Genomic DNA, 18,133 nt, shown 5'->3' on the forward strand with positions numbered 1-18,133 from the left:
TAAGGTAAGTGGTTAAAGATCTTGCGAACTGATAGGGGTGGAGAAATAGTTAGTAGATATGCAGTTCAAAGATCATTAAATTGATTTTTGAATTATATCCAAACTTACCTCCCGAGAAATTTCGAGTTGCATGTTGATGATTAGTTACTAGTCGTTGCCTAATTCCTTCTATGGTAATACAATTTCAGAATGATGTAATGGTTGTATACTTAATGTAAATCATTACTAGATTCATGGATGACCTAATCAAAATATTAAGAAAGCTAGAACTGTTAACCATGGTTTGTTAGCTATTCTAAGTGATTAGGGGTGGATCATCCCATAGTCAATAGATAAGAAAGTGTTTCTTTAAACAAATATTACTTTTCTAAGAAAATGACTAAGTCTGAAAACAAAGTAGCAAATAAAGGAGATATTTATTTCTTGATTCCAAAAGTGTTCTATCATCTTATTTGACATATGATGATCCCACTACCTCTGTTGTCTTGTCACAACCGAAGAGGTTAATACCATTTAGTTTTCTTAGACATAATTCACGGTACCTTGTCGTAGTGGGAGAGTTTCTAGGAACTCACCTTCTTGGAAGACACTAGTGATTAAAATCCATTGTGAGTTTAAACAAGTAGTGCATTGTCAAGATAAGAAACTAAGAAGAAAAGCCAATAGAACTATGGTTTAATCCATTTACATGGAGTAACCTAAGTTTTCTATTACGAGGACATAAAAGGAAATTTTCGTTTATAAGTCTATTCAATGGACTTAACGAAACTTCTTGTTCCTAGTATTATAGGTTTGAGTTTATCTAAACCTATGGCTTATGGTATACCTGGTAATTACTTACTCTAATGCAAGCAACTTACTTTAGTAAGATGCTGAAGCATTTTCTTTCTAATGGCAATCTATAGAAGCCTCACAACTTCTAGGTATAGATTTCATTTATCTAAGGAAAAGTCTCAACTATTCCAGAAAAGATAAAGCCATAAAAGAATTTCTTATATCAACAGTGAGAGGTCTTAGACATGCTTTAGTATGCCTTAGACCAGACACCTACTGTTGAGTGGGAGTAATGAGTAGGTATCAGATTAATCCAGGAGAAGAACATTGGAAGACAATCAAGTAAATCTTAAGATTAAGAAGAGGAACTATATGTTAGTCTATAAGGGTGTGTTTAGAACTCTTAGACTACACCATATCAGATTTCGAAATTTGCCTTTGTGCTAGAAAATCTTTCTGATAAGATGGTGATTACTCTGGGGGTGGAATAGTGATTTTGGAGAAGTGTAAAAACCAATCTGAAGTCTCTAGGTCTACCAGGAAGGGACTAAATGTTAAAGTTGCAGGAAAGGTACTTATTCAGTCTAAGGAAAGTTCTATACATTTTTTGCACCATTCCAAATTGCCTTAACTACTAGTGTTAATTTCCTGATTTACCCAAAAGTAGTTGCCAAAGATATAGAATCCAGTATCCCAAGAGAGTAGACATATAGAGAGGAATTTCACATTATCAATGATTTTGTGATTAAGGAAGAGTAATAGTGGAGGAAAGGTTGTGGTTAATTCAGCCTTTCTGATCCTATTACAAGGAGTTTACTACTACTACACTTGATTTGTATATCGAGGTGTTGACATTATTTGAAACACACTTTTTGTTTTATATTAGTGCAAGTGGGAGTTTGTTGGGTTTTATGCCCTAAATAAAACTCATTTCAATATAATCAGATTTACTTATTAATATAGATCAGAAATAACATTTAATGTTGCATGGTTCACATGATTTATTTCATGATTATATGTACATAATGTATAAATTCATCTGAAACCCTTTTCACATACTTGATCCTGTTTATTGTGTTGTCAACACATTGGAAAGTAAACATGACTATGTGAATAAAAATTCCTAGATTTATCAAACATATATGATAATCTACAGCAGAGTTTACTTGCATTTGGAGAAGTGCTATGTTCTTTCCAGAGCATTGGTTAAAGTAAAGCTCAGGCTGGATGCATGGAGTATGCATCGGAAGGGACCGATATTGAACTTTGACTTAGATTTATTAAACTTACTGTAATATTTATTCAAGTCAATATCGCCTAGTTGATCCTAGATCAAATGATCTTAATCCTGTTATGATTAGGCTCAATCTCAGGAGGCTATTCGTGTTCTTTGATTTGTTAGTTAAGCCTACTTTTGGGTCAGGGTGATACGTACATTTTGGGAACACGGTAGTGCAATTGAGTGGGAGCGCTAGCATAAACATGGAATCTATAGCTTCTATCTGGTGAATAGTAAGCAAAGGATGATCTCCTTCGAGCTTGACCAAACGAACATAAATGGTGGAGTACTCATTTCACATAAGCTGAAATATCATTTATACGGGGTCAAGTGTTTTAAGGATAAAATACATTGTAGGGTGTAACGGTAATCTAATCCCTTTACAGTGTAGATCATTCATATAGAGGATCATTGATCAAATTAGGATTATAACAATGGATAACTAATGATGCGTCTATGTGGTGGAACATATAGAGCATTCTATATACTGAGAGTGCAATTCTAAGTTCTATGCGTGGATTCAACGAAGAATTAATAAGTTAGTGAATTTTAGTAATAAATTATTGATCTACTTATTAGAAGCTCGGTTATATAGACCCATGGTCCCCGCACTAGTTGAGATAATATTGCTTGTAAGACTCATATAATTGGTTTTGATTAATCAATTATAATTCTCAAATTAGACTATGTCTTTTTGTGAATTTTTCACTAAGTAAGGGCGAAATTGTAAAGAAAGAGTTTTAGGGGCATATTTGTTAATTATGATACTTTGTATGGTTCAATTAATAAATATGATAAATGACAATATTATTTAATAATTATTTATAGTTATTAAATAGTTAGAATTGACATTTAAATGGTTGAATTAGAAAATTGGCGTTTTTGAGAAAATCAGATGCAGAAAAGATAAAACTGCAAAATTGCAAAAAGTGAGGCCCAAATCCACTAGTATAGGGCCGACCACTTTTATAGGAATTTACCTCTGATATTTTCATTATTTTAATGCCAAATAATTCAAACCTAACCCTAGTGGAATGCTATAAATAGATAGTGAAGGCTTCAGGAAAATTACACTTAAATTTTTTATTTTTCCTTCAGAGAAAAAACCTGAGCCTTCTCTCTCCCTATCTTTGTCCGAATCCACTCTCTTTCTCTTCCTCATTGAGATTTCAAAATTCTTAGTGTATGAGTAGTGCCCACACACAACAAGTGATACCTCAATCATAGTGAGGAAGATCGTGAAGAAAGACTTTCAGCAAGAAGGAGGTTTCAGCATCAAAGATTCAGAGAAAGAGATCCAGGTTCAGATATTGATAATGCTCTGCTACAGAAAGGAATCAAGGGCTAGATATCTGAACGGAAGGAGTCATATTATTCCGCTGCACCCAATGTAAGGTTTCCTAAACTTTATATGTGTTTATTTCATCGTTTTAGAAAGTTCATATTTAGGGTGTTAATCAACATACTTGTGAGTAGATCTAAGATCCTGGTAAAATAATTTCTAACATAATCAACATACTTGTGAGTGGATCTAAGATCCTGGTAAAATAATTTCCAACATCTTGATTATACTCTGCGACAGACAGGAATCAAGGGTTGGAGATCTGAGTGGAAGGAGACGCATTATTCCGCTGCCATCAGTGTAAGGTTTCTTCACTTTTTATGTGTTTTGTTTATCGTTTTAGAAGTTCATATTTAGGTTGTTGAATCAACATACTTGTGAGTAGATCTTAGATCCTCGTAAAATTAATTCAAACAAAGGCATCATTGGTTCCAATCCCACACCAAATGATATTGTACATGAGAGCGGTGACAATGAACTTCACGAATGTGATAAAGTAGTTGAAGAAAATAATGATGTAATTGAGAATGACATTGTAGTCGGAGGAGGTAAAATTATCCCTTATCAATATTATGATATGTTTATGGGAAAGGTTGCACAATGTAATAGAGAAGCAAGTCAGAATAGTGGCAGACATGTGTTGGGATTATTTTACCACGATCTAGAAACTCTTTCTTCACAATTAAGTCCTTGCTTAGTGAAAATTCATAAACTAGACATAGTCTAATTTTAGAATTATAATTGATTAGTCAAAATCAATTAACTGAGTCTTACAAGTAGTATTGTCTCAACTATTATGGGGACCATGGGCCTATATATTTGAGCTTCCAACAAGCAGACCCAGAATTTACCAAGTAAATTCACTGACTTATTAATTCCTTGTTGCATCCACTCATAGAACTTGGAATTGCACTTTCAGTTATATAGAACGCTCTATATGTTCCACGATATAGATACACTATTAGTTATCCATTGTTATAATCCTATTAATCAATGATCCTTAATAGATGATCTACATTGTATAAGGATTAAATTACCGTTACACCCTTCAATGTATTTTATCCCTAAAACACTTAGCCACCTATAAATGATATTTCAGTGAACTAAACATAATCACTGAAATGAGAACTCAACCATTTATCTCCATTTAGCCATGCTCGAAGGAAATCATCATTTCACTTCTATGTCTAGAAAGAAGCTATAGATTCCATATCTATGTTTAGCGCTCCCACTCAATTGCACTACCATGTTCCCAAAATGTACGTATCACCCTGACCAAAAAGTAGGCTTAACTAACAAATCAAAGAACATGTATAATACTCTTGAGATCGAACCTAACCATGTCAGGATTAAGATCATTTGATCTAGGATCAACTAGGTGATATTGAATTGAATAGATATTGCGGTAAGTTTAACATATCTGATTCAAAGTTCAATATCGGTCCCTTCCGATGCATACTCCATGCATCCAACCCAAGCTTTGCTTTAACCAATGCCTAGGAAAGGGCATAGCACTTATCCAAGGTGCAAGTAAACTATGTTGTAGATTATCATATCAGTTAAACCCTGTGTAATGATAAATCTAGGAATATATATTTAATCACATAATCTTGATTACTTTCCACTGTGCTGGCGACACAATAAACAAGAATATAAATGTGATAAGGATTTGGATGAATTTATAAATCAAATAAACATATAAATGATAACATGAACCAAATGACACACAATAAGTGATGAAAATACTTCTGCTTCTTTATTAATATTTAAAAGATAAAGATTACATTGAAATAGAGTTTTATTTAGGGCATAAAACCCAACACTCTTTTCAAAGCTTCCAGTTGGTCTCATTTTTAGTGACAAATACACTCCTGCTGATGTGGACAAGTAAATCTCGTGTTTCCACGTCACTGCCAGAATGCTAAATTCGCTTCAGCATTGCTTCAACAATCTGCCCCAATTTCAGCTTTGGTCCCACTTCTTCCTTGCTTCCTTTTCTTTTTCCTATCAATTTAATCCTTCCTTTTTCAACAACAAACAAGCACAATTAATTAGAAAAATACACCTAACAATATCAATTTTTACAAGACTTAAAAATTAGCTTGCTAAATAGAAAATGAAACTAAAACTAATCAAAGTTAAGCAAACAAACACATTTTCACTACTCTTCTCACAATACTTTTAGTTCAAAAGCATAAAAAATAACTCCATACCATAGAGTTATCACACCCCAAACTTAGAGTATTGCTCGTCCTCGAGTAATGAAAAACAAAAAGACTAAACAACAAAACAAAAACAAAAATGACAGCGACACTAACATGCTTGCACTAGAGAAAATAGTGCTCTTTCACACTTGGTTTAGCGATAAAAATGCTCTCAGAATTAGATGGAATGGAAGTGTAATTGGTGGTAGTGAATATGCCTAGACTTGTGTGTTTCAACAGAATTTTGCATGCTATTTATGTCCTTAGTACTTACCAAGAGTAATCCAATCAATAAAGTGTGCAAATACTTCCCACCAACACCTTGAATTTCTATAACAACTACCCTTCGATCCTCAAGTTTAAAAAGTTTGCTTCCATAAGTTGAACTAGTGCAATCCTCTCCACTAATGTAGCTTAGCTTTACAACTTAGATCAAAAGGACTTGAATAGGCTTGAAATGTGAGGTTTAGGTTCGGGTTTGGTAAAGGATGACATTTCTTAGGCTCATGACCTAATTACCTCAATTTATCAAGGACTTTTTTTTTCTCAAACGCTCACCCAAAATTTCATTCTCAACCCACAATGTTCACTCAATCTAGTTCCCACTCTCTTGCTATATGTATGTACTATATATATATGTATTTTTTTTTTCAAATCAACTAGATAAAGAGGAAAAATAACAACCTTTTTCTTTGATTAGGGGTGGTACACCCCAAACTTAGCCTTAAACTTGCCCATTTTTTTTCTCTTATTTTATTTAATACTATGATTGTACATATATGTATATATGTATATTTTTTTTTCTTTTCTTTTCTGTTTTTTTTTCATACCTATATTATAGCAAGAGAAAGACTTTAGTGTTACGTAAATCAAAACTCTCACCACCCCGACTCACATCCCATCATCATCTCTAATGTGAACTTGTTTCACCACTTTTTGTAAAGTTGTATCCTCACTTTCTTAACCCCATTAATGTTTGATTAGTCCTGGATAACTTAAGCAATTAGGTTTGGGTTGTGAAGGATAACATTTTGTGTGTATGTGTGGATATATTAACTTTGATGGGTGTTAAGAAAAATTAGGCTTTTGGCTCAATTCGAGGTGACTATTGACATTTAAATATTCTCGGGTTGGCTTGAAAGGCTCAATCGTCCAAAAATGGCCTAGATCATTTCCAAGTTATAAAGCTCGCTAGGATTTCGCCTCAAGAATTACACTAACCAATTCTAGATACTTAAACTCTCTCAAGGTGTTAGCTATTCTAAAAACTCAAAGTATGGTGGGATAACACAAGCACACAATTATTGAAATAATTCCTCATAAGCTAGCATTTAAACAAGAATAACACTTAAAATTAGCATTTTCAACACACAAACCAAGGCACTCCACAAATGGAGGAAAATGGATATTTTTCGTCATCGAGCGCTACCCTAAACCAAGCTAAAAATACAAGCACTATTTTCCTCATTTGCAAGCTAAAACAGAACATAACAAACATGACAAAATAACAGATTAATACACATCTAATCCACACAATGTTTATTACACATAATACTAAAGTCAACAACAAAAGTAGACTCATAGAGTAACAAACACAAGCAGTAGCAACACTTAAACTAACACACTTATTTCAGCACACACAAGCACAATAACATTTAAACTAGATTAACTAACTAAGGAAAAAGAGGTACTCCCTCAAGATTCGGACTCTTCCCCACTAGAGTCCCTGCTTCAAAATGCTGAAGCGATGCTGATGCAATGCTGTAACAACTGGGACTTACTGCTTCAGCACATAAATCTGCTTCACACCATATTGCAGCAGCCTATTTTTCTTTCATTCCCTGCTTTGGACCAGCAATAAAGATCACCACACCACAAAAAAATCATTAGTAACTGTAGGAAATTGAAAGTTATATATGTAATTATATAAGTATGTATATAATAATAATTTTCTTTTTCTTTTTCTTTTTTTTTTCTTTTTTTTTCTTTTTTTTTTCAAGGGGTGGCACACCCCAACCTTAATTTAAATCACACTCCTCTTTTTTTTTTTTTTTTTTTTTACAAGGGGTGGCACCCAAACTTATTATATAATATATATAACTAAATATAATCTTGTTCTTCCGCTCTTGGGTTGCCCAAATGTGATACAATAAGGCCAAGGCAACCCGAAGTCCTTCTTCAAGCTTCTTTCAAAGTGATGGAGGTTTTTGCTTGATTGACCTCACCACCCCCAAACTTCACTCCTTGGCTTTTCACCAAGAATTTTCTTCTTGAAAGTGCATCACGTAGTTCCACCACCCCATCGGGATATACTCTCACCACCAAGAAAGATCCATCACACCTTGAATCTAGTCGTCCATGAGTCGCCTTCGTTAAAGAGTTAACGAAAATCACTTGTTGCCCAACTTCAAACATTTCAGACCAAATTTTTCTACTAAGCTTCTTTTTCTTTCTCTTCTTTTTGGGTGGTTTTTTAGGGTCAAATGATGTTTTGTCTTTGCTTTCTCGCGGCTCGTGATCCTTAGAAATTTCTTTAAGGAGGATCTTCTTTCTCACATTCTTACTATTTTTTTAATTTGGACTCTTCAACCATGTTAGGATCCATATCTCCAATTGCTAAGCATTCTCCTATTGCATCCGGAGCACGTATGGGATGGAAAACTTTGAATCTAGCTTGCTCATCTTGAGCTCTCATGGTGAGCTCTCCTTTTTCAACATCTATCAAAGTCCTTCCCGTAGCAAGAAATGGCCTCCCTAAAATAATTGGAATTTTCCTATCTTCCTTATAGTCAAGAATAATGAAGTTGGGCGGAAAAATGAACTTATCAACTTGTACCAAAATATCTTCAATTTTTCCATCCAGATGGGCCATAGAACGATCCGCTAATTGCAAAGTGACGGTGGTTGGCCTTGCTTCTCCAATTCCAAACTTCTTGAAAATAGCATGGGCATGAGATTAATACTAGCTCCCAAATCACAAAGAGCTCTTCCAACATCTCGACCCCCAATTGAAATTGGAATTGTAAAACTGCCCGAATCCTTCAATTTAGGTGGAATCTTACTCTTCAACATGGCACTACAATCCTCTGTCAAAACAACAGTTTCAAACTCACCAAGCCTCCTTTTCTTTGTCAAAATATCCTTCAAAAACTTTACATAGGTTGGCATTTGTTCCAAAGCTTCCACTAATGGTATATTGATGTGGAGCTGCTTTAGAACATCAAGAAATCTTCAGAATTGACCATCGTCTTGTTGCTTCTTGAACCGTTGAGGAAATGGTGGAGGTGGCTTTTGCAAAGGCTTTTCTGTAGCAGAATGCTGACCTGATGCTGTAACATCTGCGGGAATTTCAGCAGCTGAAATTGCTGGTTTTTTCTTTATTTCCCCCTCTTTTTGGATTGAAGAGGGCTCCTTACTACCTGTTGCAGCCACATTTGACTCAAGAATTTTTTCACTTCTCAAGGTTACCGCTTTGCAATGCTCTTTGCCATCTCTTCGTGGGTTTTTGGTGTCACTAGGCAAAGTGCCTTGTAGTCTATTCTTCAAATCATTGGCCAATTGCCCCAATTGAATTTCAAGATTCCGAAGAGATGCTGCCTGGCTTTGAATTATAGCGTCATTCTTGGCCATATAATCTCTCATTAAGTTCTCCAAAGAACTTGTTGGAGAGCATTGAGGTTGGTGTGGTTGTTGAGGTCTTGGTTGTTGAGAAAATCCCGGTGGAAATGGTTGTTTTCCTTGTGCTTGTGCTCCACTTGAACTTGCTCCTTGACCTCCCCATGAAAAATTCGGATGATGCTTCCATGCCGGATTGTAGGAGTTTGAGTATGGATTGTTGTTGCCGTTGAAATTTTGATTACCCACATAGCAAACCGAAGCTGGATTTGAAGGACAATTTTCAAAAGTATGCCTATCACAACAATACACATAAGAAATTTCTACCCTTTGAATGGCAATGGCTGGTTGTACACTTCCTCCCATATTCATGTTCTTCAAAATGTTGGTAATTGAGGCCATTTGAGCGGTTAGAGCTGTCAAAGCATCTACTTCAAGAACACCCGCTACTTTTTGGCTTGTAGGAGTTCTATTAGTTGACCATTGATAGTTGTTGCTAGCTATCCTTTCCAAAATCTCAAAAGCTTCATTGTAAGACTTGGAAAGAATGACTCCATTAGCGGAAGCGTCCAACACCATCCTAGAGGCCGCATTGAGACCATTGTAAAATGTCTCAAGTTGGATACAATGAGAAATACCATGGTGTGGCCACTTCCTCAACAACTCCTTGAATCTTTCCCATGCGTCACTAGTGGTCTCATCTTCCAATTGTTGAAAGGACATGATCTCACTTTGAAACTTTGCATTTCTTGTTGGAGGAAAGTACTTTCTCAAGAATTTTTCAACTAAGTCATTCCAATTAGCCACCGAATCAGGAGAAAGAGTATTAAGCCATGCTCTAGCCCGATCCCTCAAGGAAAATGGGAACAACTTCAATCTTAAAGCCTCTTCACTTACTCCTTGTAGCTTGAAAGAATCACTCACCTCTAAAAATGAGCGAATATGGAGGTGAGGATCTTCCGTTGGCGACCCACCAAATTGACCAACCGTTTGGAGCATTTGAAATATGACGGGCTTGAGCTCAAAATGAGGTGCTTAGATTTCGGGTCTCACAATACCCGGATTAAGCTCGTTGAACATAGGGGCTGCATACTCTCTTATTGCTCGGGCTCTATCATCGACCAAAGCAATAGGATTAGCATCATTATGAGCACCCCCAATTTCAAACCCATCGGCCATATTGCAGCTTTTTTTAACCTTTTGTTCCTTTCTCCTTTGTCTGAAAGTGCGTTCAATTTCGGGGTCAATAGGAGTAAGTTCAAGGTCTTCTTCTTGCTCGTTCATACACTAGATTACACCTAAAAAAGAAAAAATCAGCGCACCCAAAATGGGATTAAAATCTCAAACCAGAAAATAAATTGCAAAATAGTTGATAATACATAATTTTTAGTTTCAATCCCCGGCAACGGCGCCAAGAACTTGTTGTGAAAATTATATACGCAAGTATACACAGTCAAACAAGTAATAAAGTGATAAGTAAGATCGTCTCCACAGGGATTGCAAACAAAGTTTGATGTAAAACCAACTAATTACAACATAAAGTAAGAGGAAATAACATGCAAATGGTTGAGTAATGATTCAAAATGTAAATAACATTAATTAAACTTGCTAAAATTAACACTACTGCAGCTAGAAAAATTACTTGCAAGAAAAAAAAATATAATTTGGTAAAAGTGGCTTTAATAGCTAATTCTTTCTATTCAGGTTTTTTCCCAGGTGTTACAGCATCAGTTCAGCATTACTCAAGCATTCTGCACAAAGATAACAAAAATTCCTCTAGGCTTGTGAGAATTTTCCAATACTCACAAATTTAATTTTACCACTTAGCTCAATATAATCCTATATCAAACCAGCAAGCAAAACACTATTCAAACATTAATTTTGTAAGTTATGCAAGGTAAATGAAATATTCCTATTCCACTTACAAAGAAAAAACCTAAATCTAGGATTTTTCTTGCTCCATTCAAGTTGAACTACTAGATCTAGCCCTTCCGGAATAAGATCTAGCTTAGGAAATTGTTATTCATGGCCAAGAAACAACAATCAAATAAAATGAAACTCACTTGAATGAACAAAGGCAAAAAATGCTAAAATAAGCTTTAAAATTAATCATACCCAACATAGAAGTTTATAGCCATTCAAGCCTCAAAAGTCTAGCTCATATTCAAGTAAGAAAATAAAATCCAAAGTAAGAAACAGTCATCCATGGTTGCTGCCCTTTGTTTACAAGTTAACAAGTTTTAATATCTAAGTAAAAGAAACAAGAAAAGAGAAAGAGAAAGAAAATAATTAAGAGAGGGTAAAAGAAAAATCAAACACTAAAGCTTGGACCCCTTTTCTCTTTCTCCTTTGCTGTACTTTTTTTTGCATTTACTTCATTTCCAAAATATGCAGCAACTCCTTCATTACGTGATCAAGATGTGATAATGGTGTACTTAGCTTTCCCCCCCCTTTTAGTTGTTGGGTCCCTAGGGTACAAAATCACACCCTAAAATTAGAAGCCCAATCCTTTTTGCACTTTTGCCCACTAGGTTTAGTCCTCCCTTTTCAAAGCTTCCAGCTGGTCTCATTTTTAGTGACAAATACACTCCTGCTGATGTGGACAAGTAAATCTCGTGTTTCCACGTCACTGCCTAAATGTTGAATTCGCTTCAGCATTGCTTCAACAATCTGCCCCAATTTCAGCTTTTGTTCCCACTTCTTTCTTGCTTCTTTTTCTTTTTCCTATCAATTTAATCCTTCCTTTTTCAACAACAAACAAGCACAATTAATTAGAAAAACACACCTAACAATATCAATTTTTACAAGACTTAAAATTTAGCTTACTAAATAGAAAATGAAACTAAAACTAACTAAAGTTAAGCAAACAAACACATTTTCACTACTCTTCTCACAATACTTTTAGTTTAAAAGCAGAAAAAATAACTATATACCATAGAGTTATCACTTATCCAAGATCAATATCGGTCCCTTTCAATGTATACACCATACATCCGATACTGGTAAACTTTGCCAATACCCTAGAAAGGACATAACACTTATCCAAGGTGTAAGTATACCTTATCTCTGATTATCATGCCAGTCTAAATCCAGTGAACTAACAAATCATGGGAATTAAACTTTTAAACATATAATCATGATTATATTCCACTGAGCTGACGACACTATAATCATGAACAAATATATATATATATATTTATATATGTTCTGGACTTAATAGAATTTATACATTAAGTATAATCATGAAATAAATCATGTGAACCATGCAACATAAAATGCAATTTCTGATCTTTATTAATTAGTAAATCTGATTATATTGAAATGAGTTTTATTTAGGGCACAAAACCCAACAACATGATGGATCAAATTTGAAAGTGGGTCAACACTTTGTGAGTAAGGATGATTTGAGTTATTATCTTAGCATCATTGCCATTAATGGGAGATTTGAAATGTGAACAACCAAATCAAACAAGTCTATAAAGGAGGTTCGTTGTATCAGTGAAAATTTCTCATGGATAGTGCATGCTACAAAGATGAAAGATTAACATTTCTTTGTCATTCGACAATACCATAGTCTTCACAGTTGCTCATTAATGAACCGAAATGCCAATCATAGACAAGCATCCAGTCGCGTTATTGGTTCTCGTGTACAGGGACACTTTAAGAATAGTAAGGACCCACTTAACCTAAGAAGCCTTGTAGGATTCAAGCGTGAAGAAATGAAAGTTCAAGTTAATTATTGGAAAGCATGGAAAGGAAAACAATGGGCTTAAAATTTGATTAAAGGAACAACTAAAGAAAATTTTACATTGCTCCCTTCGTATTGTCACATGTTGAAGCGGGCAAATCCAGGTATAGTTACCCACATTTAACTTGATTTAGAAAATAAATTAAAGTATTTTTTTTATGGCTTTAGGTGTGGCCATAAGAGGGTTCACTTACCGTAGAAAAGTAATTGGTATAGATGCAGCTTGGATCAAGACTAAGCATAAATGTGTGTTATTAGTAGCAACTACACAAGATAGTGAATATCATAGTTACCCCACTGCATGGGGTTTGGTTGATAGTGAGAATAACACTTCATGGACATGGTTCTTAGAGAAGTTGAAGGACTTGATACCTAATAGCTCACATTTATGTTTTGTTTCTGATAGATATAGAAGTATTGAACATGAAGTTCGTCTTGTTTATGTTATGGCTTCTCATGGGGCATGTTATTGGCATGTAAAGCAAAATATAAAACACCATTTTAAAAGTGCTGTTGGGACTAAATTGTATAAGAAAGCTGCAATAGCGTACCGTATCGAAGAGTTTAATAAACACTTTGACCAACTTCGCAAAACATATCCACGTGTCGCTAAGTATCTTGAGAATGATGTCAAGTTCAGAAAGTGGTCTAGAGCACATTTTGGTGGTAACCGATATGAAGTCATGACCACTAACATAGTTGAGTCAGTGAACAGTTTGATGCGAAAGTCCAGAGAATATCCAATTATTGCTATGATTGATTTTATTATTAGCAAGATGGGACAATGGTTTTTTGAACGTCGGTGGGAAGCATGTGCAGTTACAACTCCATTAACACCAAAGAGGGAAGAAATATTACGCAAGAGATGGGATGAAACCGATTCATTGATAACTCTCCAGTTAAATGAGAATGAGTACAATGTGATGTGTGGAGAACCAGATGCAATAGTAAATTTAAGGTTAAAGAGTTGCATGTGCAAAGTTTTTGATATTGAGAAACTTCCATGTATCCATGCAATAGTAGCAGCAGGAAAGGCACAACCCCAAAATACTGGGGAACTCATATATTCTATGTGTTCACAGTACTACACATAAGAATATTGGTTGTTAGCATATGCTGAAACTATTTATCATGTACCTTCAAATTCACAATGGACTGACATTCCTGAAGATAATCTTGCAATACAAGTGATATCACCTCCTGAAGACAAGGCTAAAGGAAGACCAAGAACCAATCGCATAGCTTCCTAAGGTGAATTTCTTAAAAAACAATATAATTGTGGAGCATGTGGACAGTCGGGACATAATTCGCAAACATGTCCACAAGTGCCATCAGATGGTAGAAGCACAACTCATGTGTGTTTTATTATTATTTAGTTCTCTAAATTATATATTTAATGTTTCTTGTGTTTGATATATGCAAACTTTTATTTATATCTATTTGTGAAATTTATGCTAATTAAAGTACTTATTATGGATCTTGTGCGACTCTGTGCAACCATGTGCGGCCAAGTATATTTCAAAGTATATCTTAATATGTGTCTATGCGACCCTGTGTGACTATGTGCGACCATAGTATATTTAAAACTGTATTCTAATATTAATCTATGTGACTATGCGCGACTATATGCGAACATAGTATATTTCAAAGTATATCTTAATATTGGTCTGTGCGACTTTGTGCGACCATAGTATATTTAAAACTTTATTCTGATATTAGTCTATGCGACCATGTGTGACTATATGCGACTATAGTATATTTCAAAATATATCCTAACATTGGTCTATGCGACCATGTGCGACTATGTGCGACCATAGTATATTTTAAAATATATCCTAATATTGGTCTATGCGACCCTGTGCGACCATGGTATATTTCAATATAATCATTAAATACATTATATAGATGACAATAAATTATTTAACTATATTTTCTAAGTTATTTCATAGAGTATGTATTGTTGGGTTTTATGCCCTAAATAAAACTCATTTCAATATAATCAGATTTGCTTATTAATATAGATCAGAAATAACATTTAATGTTGCATGGTTCACATGATTTATTTCATGATTATATGTACATAATGTATAAATTCATCTGAAACCCTTTTCACATACTTGATCCTGTTTATTGTGCCGTCAACACATTGGAAAGTAAACATGACTATGTGAATAAAGTTTCCTAGATTTATCAGACATAGGGTTTTACTGATATGATAACCTACAACAAGAGTTTACTTGTATTTGGAGAAATACTATGTTCTTTCCAGAGCATTGGTTAAAGTAAAGCTCAGGTTGGATGCATGGAGTATGCATCGGAAGGGACCGATATTGAACTTTGACTTAGATTTATTAAACTTACCGTAATATTTATTCAAGTCAATGTCGCCTAGTTGATCCTAGATCAAATGATCTTAATCCTGATATGATTAGGCTCAATCTCGAGAGGCTATTCGTGTTCTTTGATTTGTTAGTTAAGCCTACTTTTAGGTCAGGGTGATACGTACATTTTGGGAACACGGTAGTGCAATTGAGTGGGAGCGCTAGCATAAACATGGAATCTATAGCTTCTATCTGGCGAATAGTAAGCAAAGGATGATCTCCTTCGAGCTTGACCAAACGAACATAAATGGTGGAGTACTCATTTCACATTAGCTGAAATATCATTTATACGGGGTCAAGTGTTTTAAGGAATAAATACATTGTAGGGTGTAACGGTAATTTAATCCATTTACAGTGTAGATCATTCATATAGAGGATCATTGATCACATTAGGATTATAACAATGGATAACTAATGATGTGTCTATATGGTGGAACATATAGAGCATTCTATATACTGAGAGTGCAATTCTAAGTTCTATGCGTGGATTCAACGAAGAATTAATAAGTTAGTGAATTTTAGTGCTAAATTCTTGATCTACTTATTGGAAGCTCGGTTATATAGACCCATGGTCCCCCCACTAGTTGAGATAATATTGCTTGTAAGACTCATGTAATTGGTTTTGATTAATCAATTATAATTCTCAAATTAGACTATGTCTATTTGTGAATTTTTCACTAAGTAAGGGCGAAATTGTAAAGAAAGAGTTTATATGGGCATATTTGTTAATTATGATACTTTGTATGGTTCAATTAATGAATATGATAAATGACAATATTATTTAATAATTATTTATAGTTATTAAATAGTTAGAATTGGCATTTAAATGGTTGTATTAGGAAATTGGCATTTTTGAGAAAATCAGATACAAAAGGTGTTAAAATTGCAAAATTGCAAAAAGCAAGGCCCAATCCACTAAGTGTATGGCCTGCCACTTTTGTAGGAAATTTAAACTGATATTTTCATTATTTTAATGCCATATAATTCAAATCTAACCCTAGTGGAATGCTATAAATAGATAGTGAAGGCTTCAGGAAAATTACACTTTTCTTCGTACTTTCCGAATCGAAAAACCGAGCCTTCTCTCTCCCTATCTTTAGCTGACCACTCTCTCTCTTCTTCCTTGATAATTTCGAAATCCTTAGTGTATGAGTAGTGCCCACACACATCAAGTGATACCTCAATCATAGTGAGGAAGATCGTGAAGAAAGATCATTAGCAAAGGAGTTTCAGCATCAAAGATTCAGAGAAAGAGATCCAGGTTCAGATATTGATAATGCTCTGCTACAGAAAGGAATCAAGGGCTAGATATCTGAACGGAAGGAGTCATTATATTCCGCTGCAACCAATGTAAGGTTTCCTAAACTTTATATGTGTTTATTTCATCGTTTTAGAAAGTTCATATTTAGGATGTTAATAAACATACTTGTGAGTAGATCTAAGATCCTGGTAAAATAATTTCTAACAACTGGCCTCAGAGCCATGGTAATTGATTTACTTGCAAGAAATTTGGACTTTAAAATGATTGTTTGTATGTTCTTTGGATGGTATCATGTTGTATTGAGTGTTATTTGATGATTGATTGATGTTTGTGAAATTTTCGTGAAAAATAATTGTGATTTCGTTTCTGGAATTATTTTTATTGGATAGTATGGAAAAAATTAAGCAAGTTAGCCTTTTACAGAACTCAATTTGGATTTTATTTGAATTAGTTATGATTTTTTGAAGATTTGACAAAATCGGAGCTGTGCTGATAGTTTCATGATCATGAGAACTGTCCGTACAGTTTCGAATTTTTCCTTTTTTCTTCAATTTTTCATACTTTTTCATGGAATTAGCTTCCAATTTTTTGTATGGTTTTGTATATATACTATTACTATTCCTAATTCAATTCTAATTATCATTTTGAATTAATTTAAATTTTTTTAATTTAATTCAAGATATTAGTGTAATTTGAATTTGAATAGAATTAGTATTTATCTTTTTGCTTAAAAATCTATCTTATTTTTAAATTTGATTATATTTTTTTTAAATTTAAGGTCAGATATTTTAAGATATTTATAATATCTTTTAAGATATTTATAATATCTTTTAAGATATTTAAAAATATCTTATCTTTTAAGATATTTATAATATCTTTTAAAGATATTTATAATATCTTTTAAGATATTTTAAAAAAATATCTTATCTTTTAAGATATTTTTAAAAATATCTTATCTTTTAAGATTTTTTAATTAAATCTTTTTAGATATTTTGACCATATTTAAATTTAAAATAAGATATTTATAATCATGTAATTTTAAATAGATATAAGATATTTTGCTAATTTTTAAAATTTTGTTATTTTATTTATTTAAATTACATTTAAAATTTGAAAAAGATATTTATTTATCTTTTCTAATTTTTTATTTAATTTTTATTTATAAAATAATATTTAAAATTTAAAAGTAGTTAGCAAATTTTTTGAAATGATATTTAGGTTGGTTCAAACCTAATTTTTCAAAATTGTAGGTTTAATTTTAAATTTAAATATATAATTAATTTTCGAAATTTTTTTTAAATTTTTTTTCGAAAATCCATTTTAATAATATTTCGAAATTAATTATTTAATTTAAAATTAAATAAATCCTACATCCAACTATCCAGCTAACCTTGTTGCAGGAGTATGTGGTTTTAGCTTGTTTGTAAGTTTTCAAAACCTATTATTACTTGATTGCCAATAGCCATGGTTACCTTTTGCCAGATCTAATGATCTGATGGCTCCCTTGGTCAAGATAATAATTTGTAACA

General features: G+C 33.5%; 2 protein-coding genes and 1 non-coding gene across 3 annotated transcripts; 2 read left to right on the top strand and 1 right to left on the bottom strand.

The window, feature by feature from the left end:
- Positions 1 to 8,830: 8,830 nt before the first annotated feature.
- On the bottom strand, positions 8,831 to 10,213 carry LOC115695250 (uncharacterized). The gene has a single exon (XM_030622330.1). The coding sequence runs from the start codon at positions 10,211 to 10,213 to the stop codon at positions 8,831 to 8,833; it is 1,383 nt and encodes a 460-aa protein (XP_030478190.1).
- LOC115696049 (small nucleolar RNA R71) lies at positions 9,849 to 9,954 on the top strand. Its single transcript, XR_004007649.1, has one exon. It is a non-coding gene; the product is annotated as a small nucleolar RNA R71 (small nucleolar RNA).
- A 2,907-nt stretch (positions 10,214 to 13,120) lies between the features above and the next one.
- Positions 13,121 to 14,056, top strand: LOC115695249 (uncharacterized). The gene has a single exon (XM_030622329.2). It carries the CDS (start codon positions 13,121 to 13,123, stop codon positions 14,054 to 14,056), a length of 936 nt encoding a protein of 311 aa, XP_030478189.2.
- The last annotated feature ends 4,077 nt before the right edge of the window (positions 14,057 to 18,133 follow it).

Source organism: Cannabis sativa, chromosome 6 (genome assembly GCF_029168945.1).
Source record: "Cannabis sativa cultivar Pink pepper isolate KNU-18-1 chromosome 6, ASM2916894v1, whole genome shotgun sequence".
NCBI classification, from domain to species: domain Eukaryota; kingdom Viridiplantae; phylum Streptophyta; class Magnoliopsida; order Rosales; family Cannabaceae; genus Cannabis; species Cannabis sativa.

Excerpts from the sequence above, each read along its gene's own strand:
- LOC115695250 (XM_030622330.1), bottom strand. The coding sequence starts at position 10,213 with ATGCTCCAAACGGTTGGTCAATTTGGTGGGTCGCCAACGGAAGATCCT.
- LOC115695249 (XM_030622329.2), top strand. The coding sequence starts at position 13,121 with ATGGCTTTAGGTGTGGCCATAAGAGGGTTCACTTACCGTAGAAAAGTA.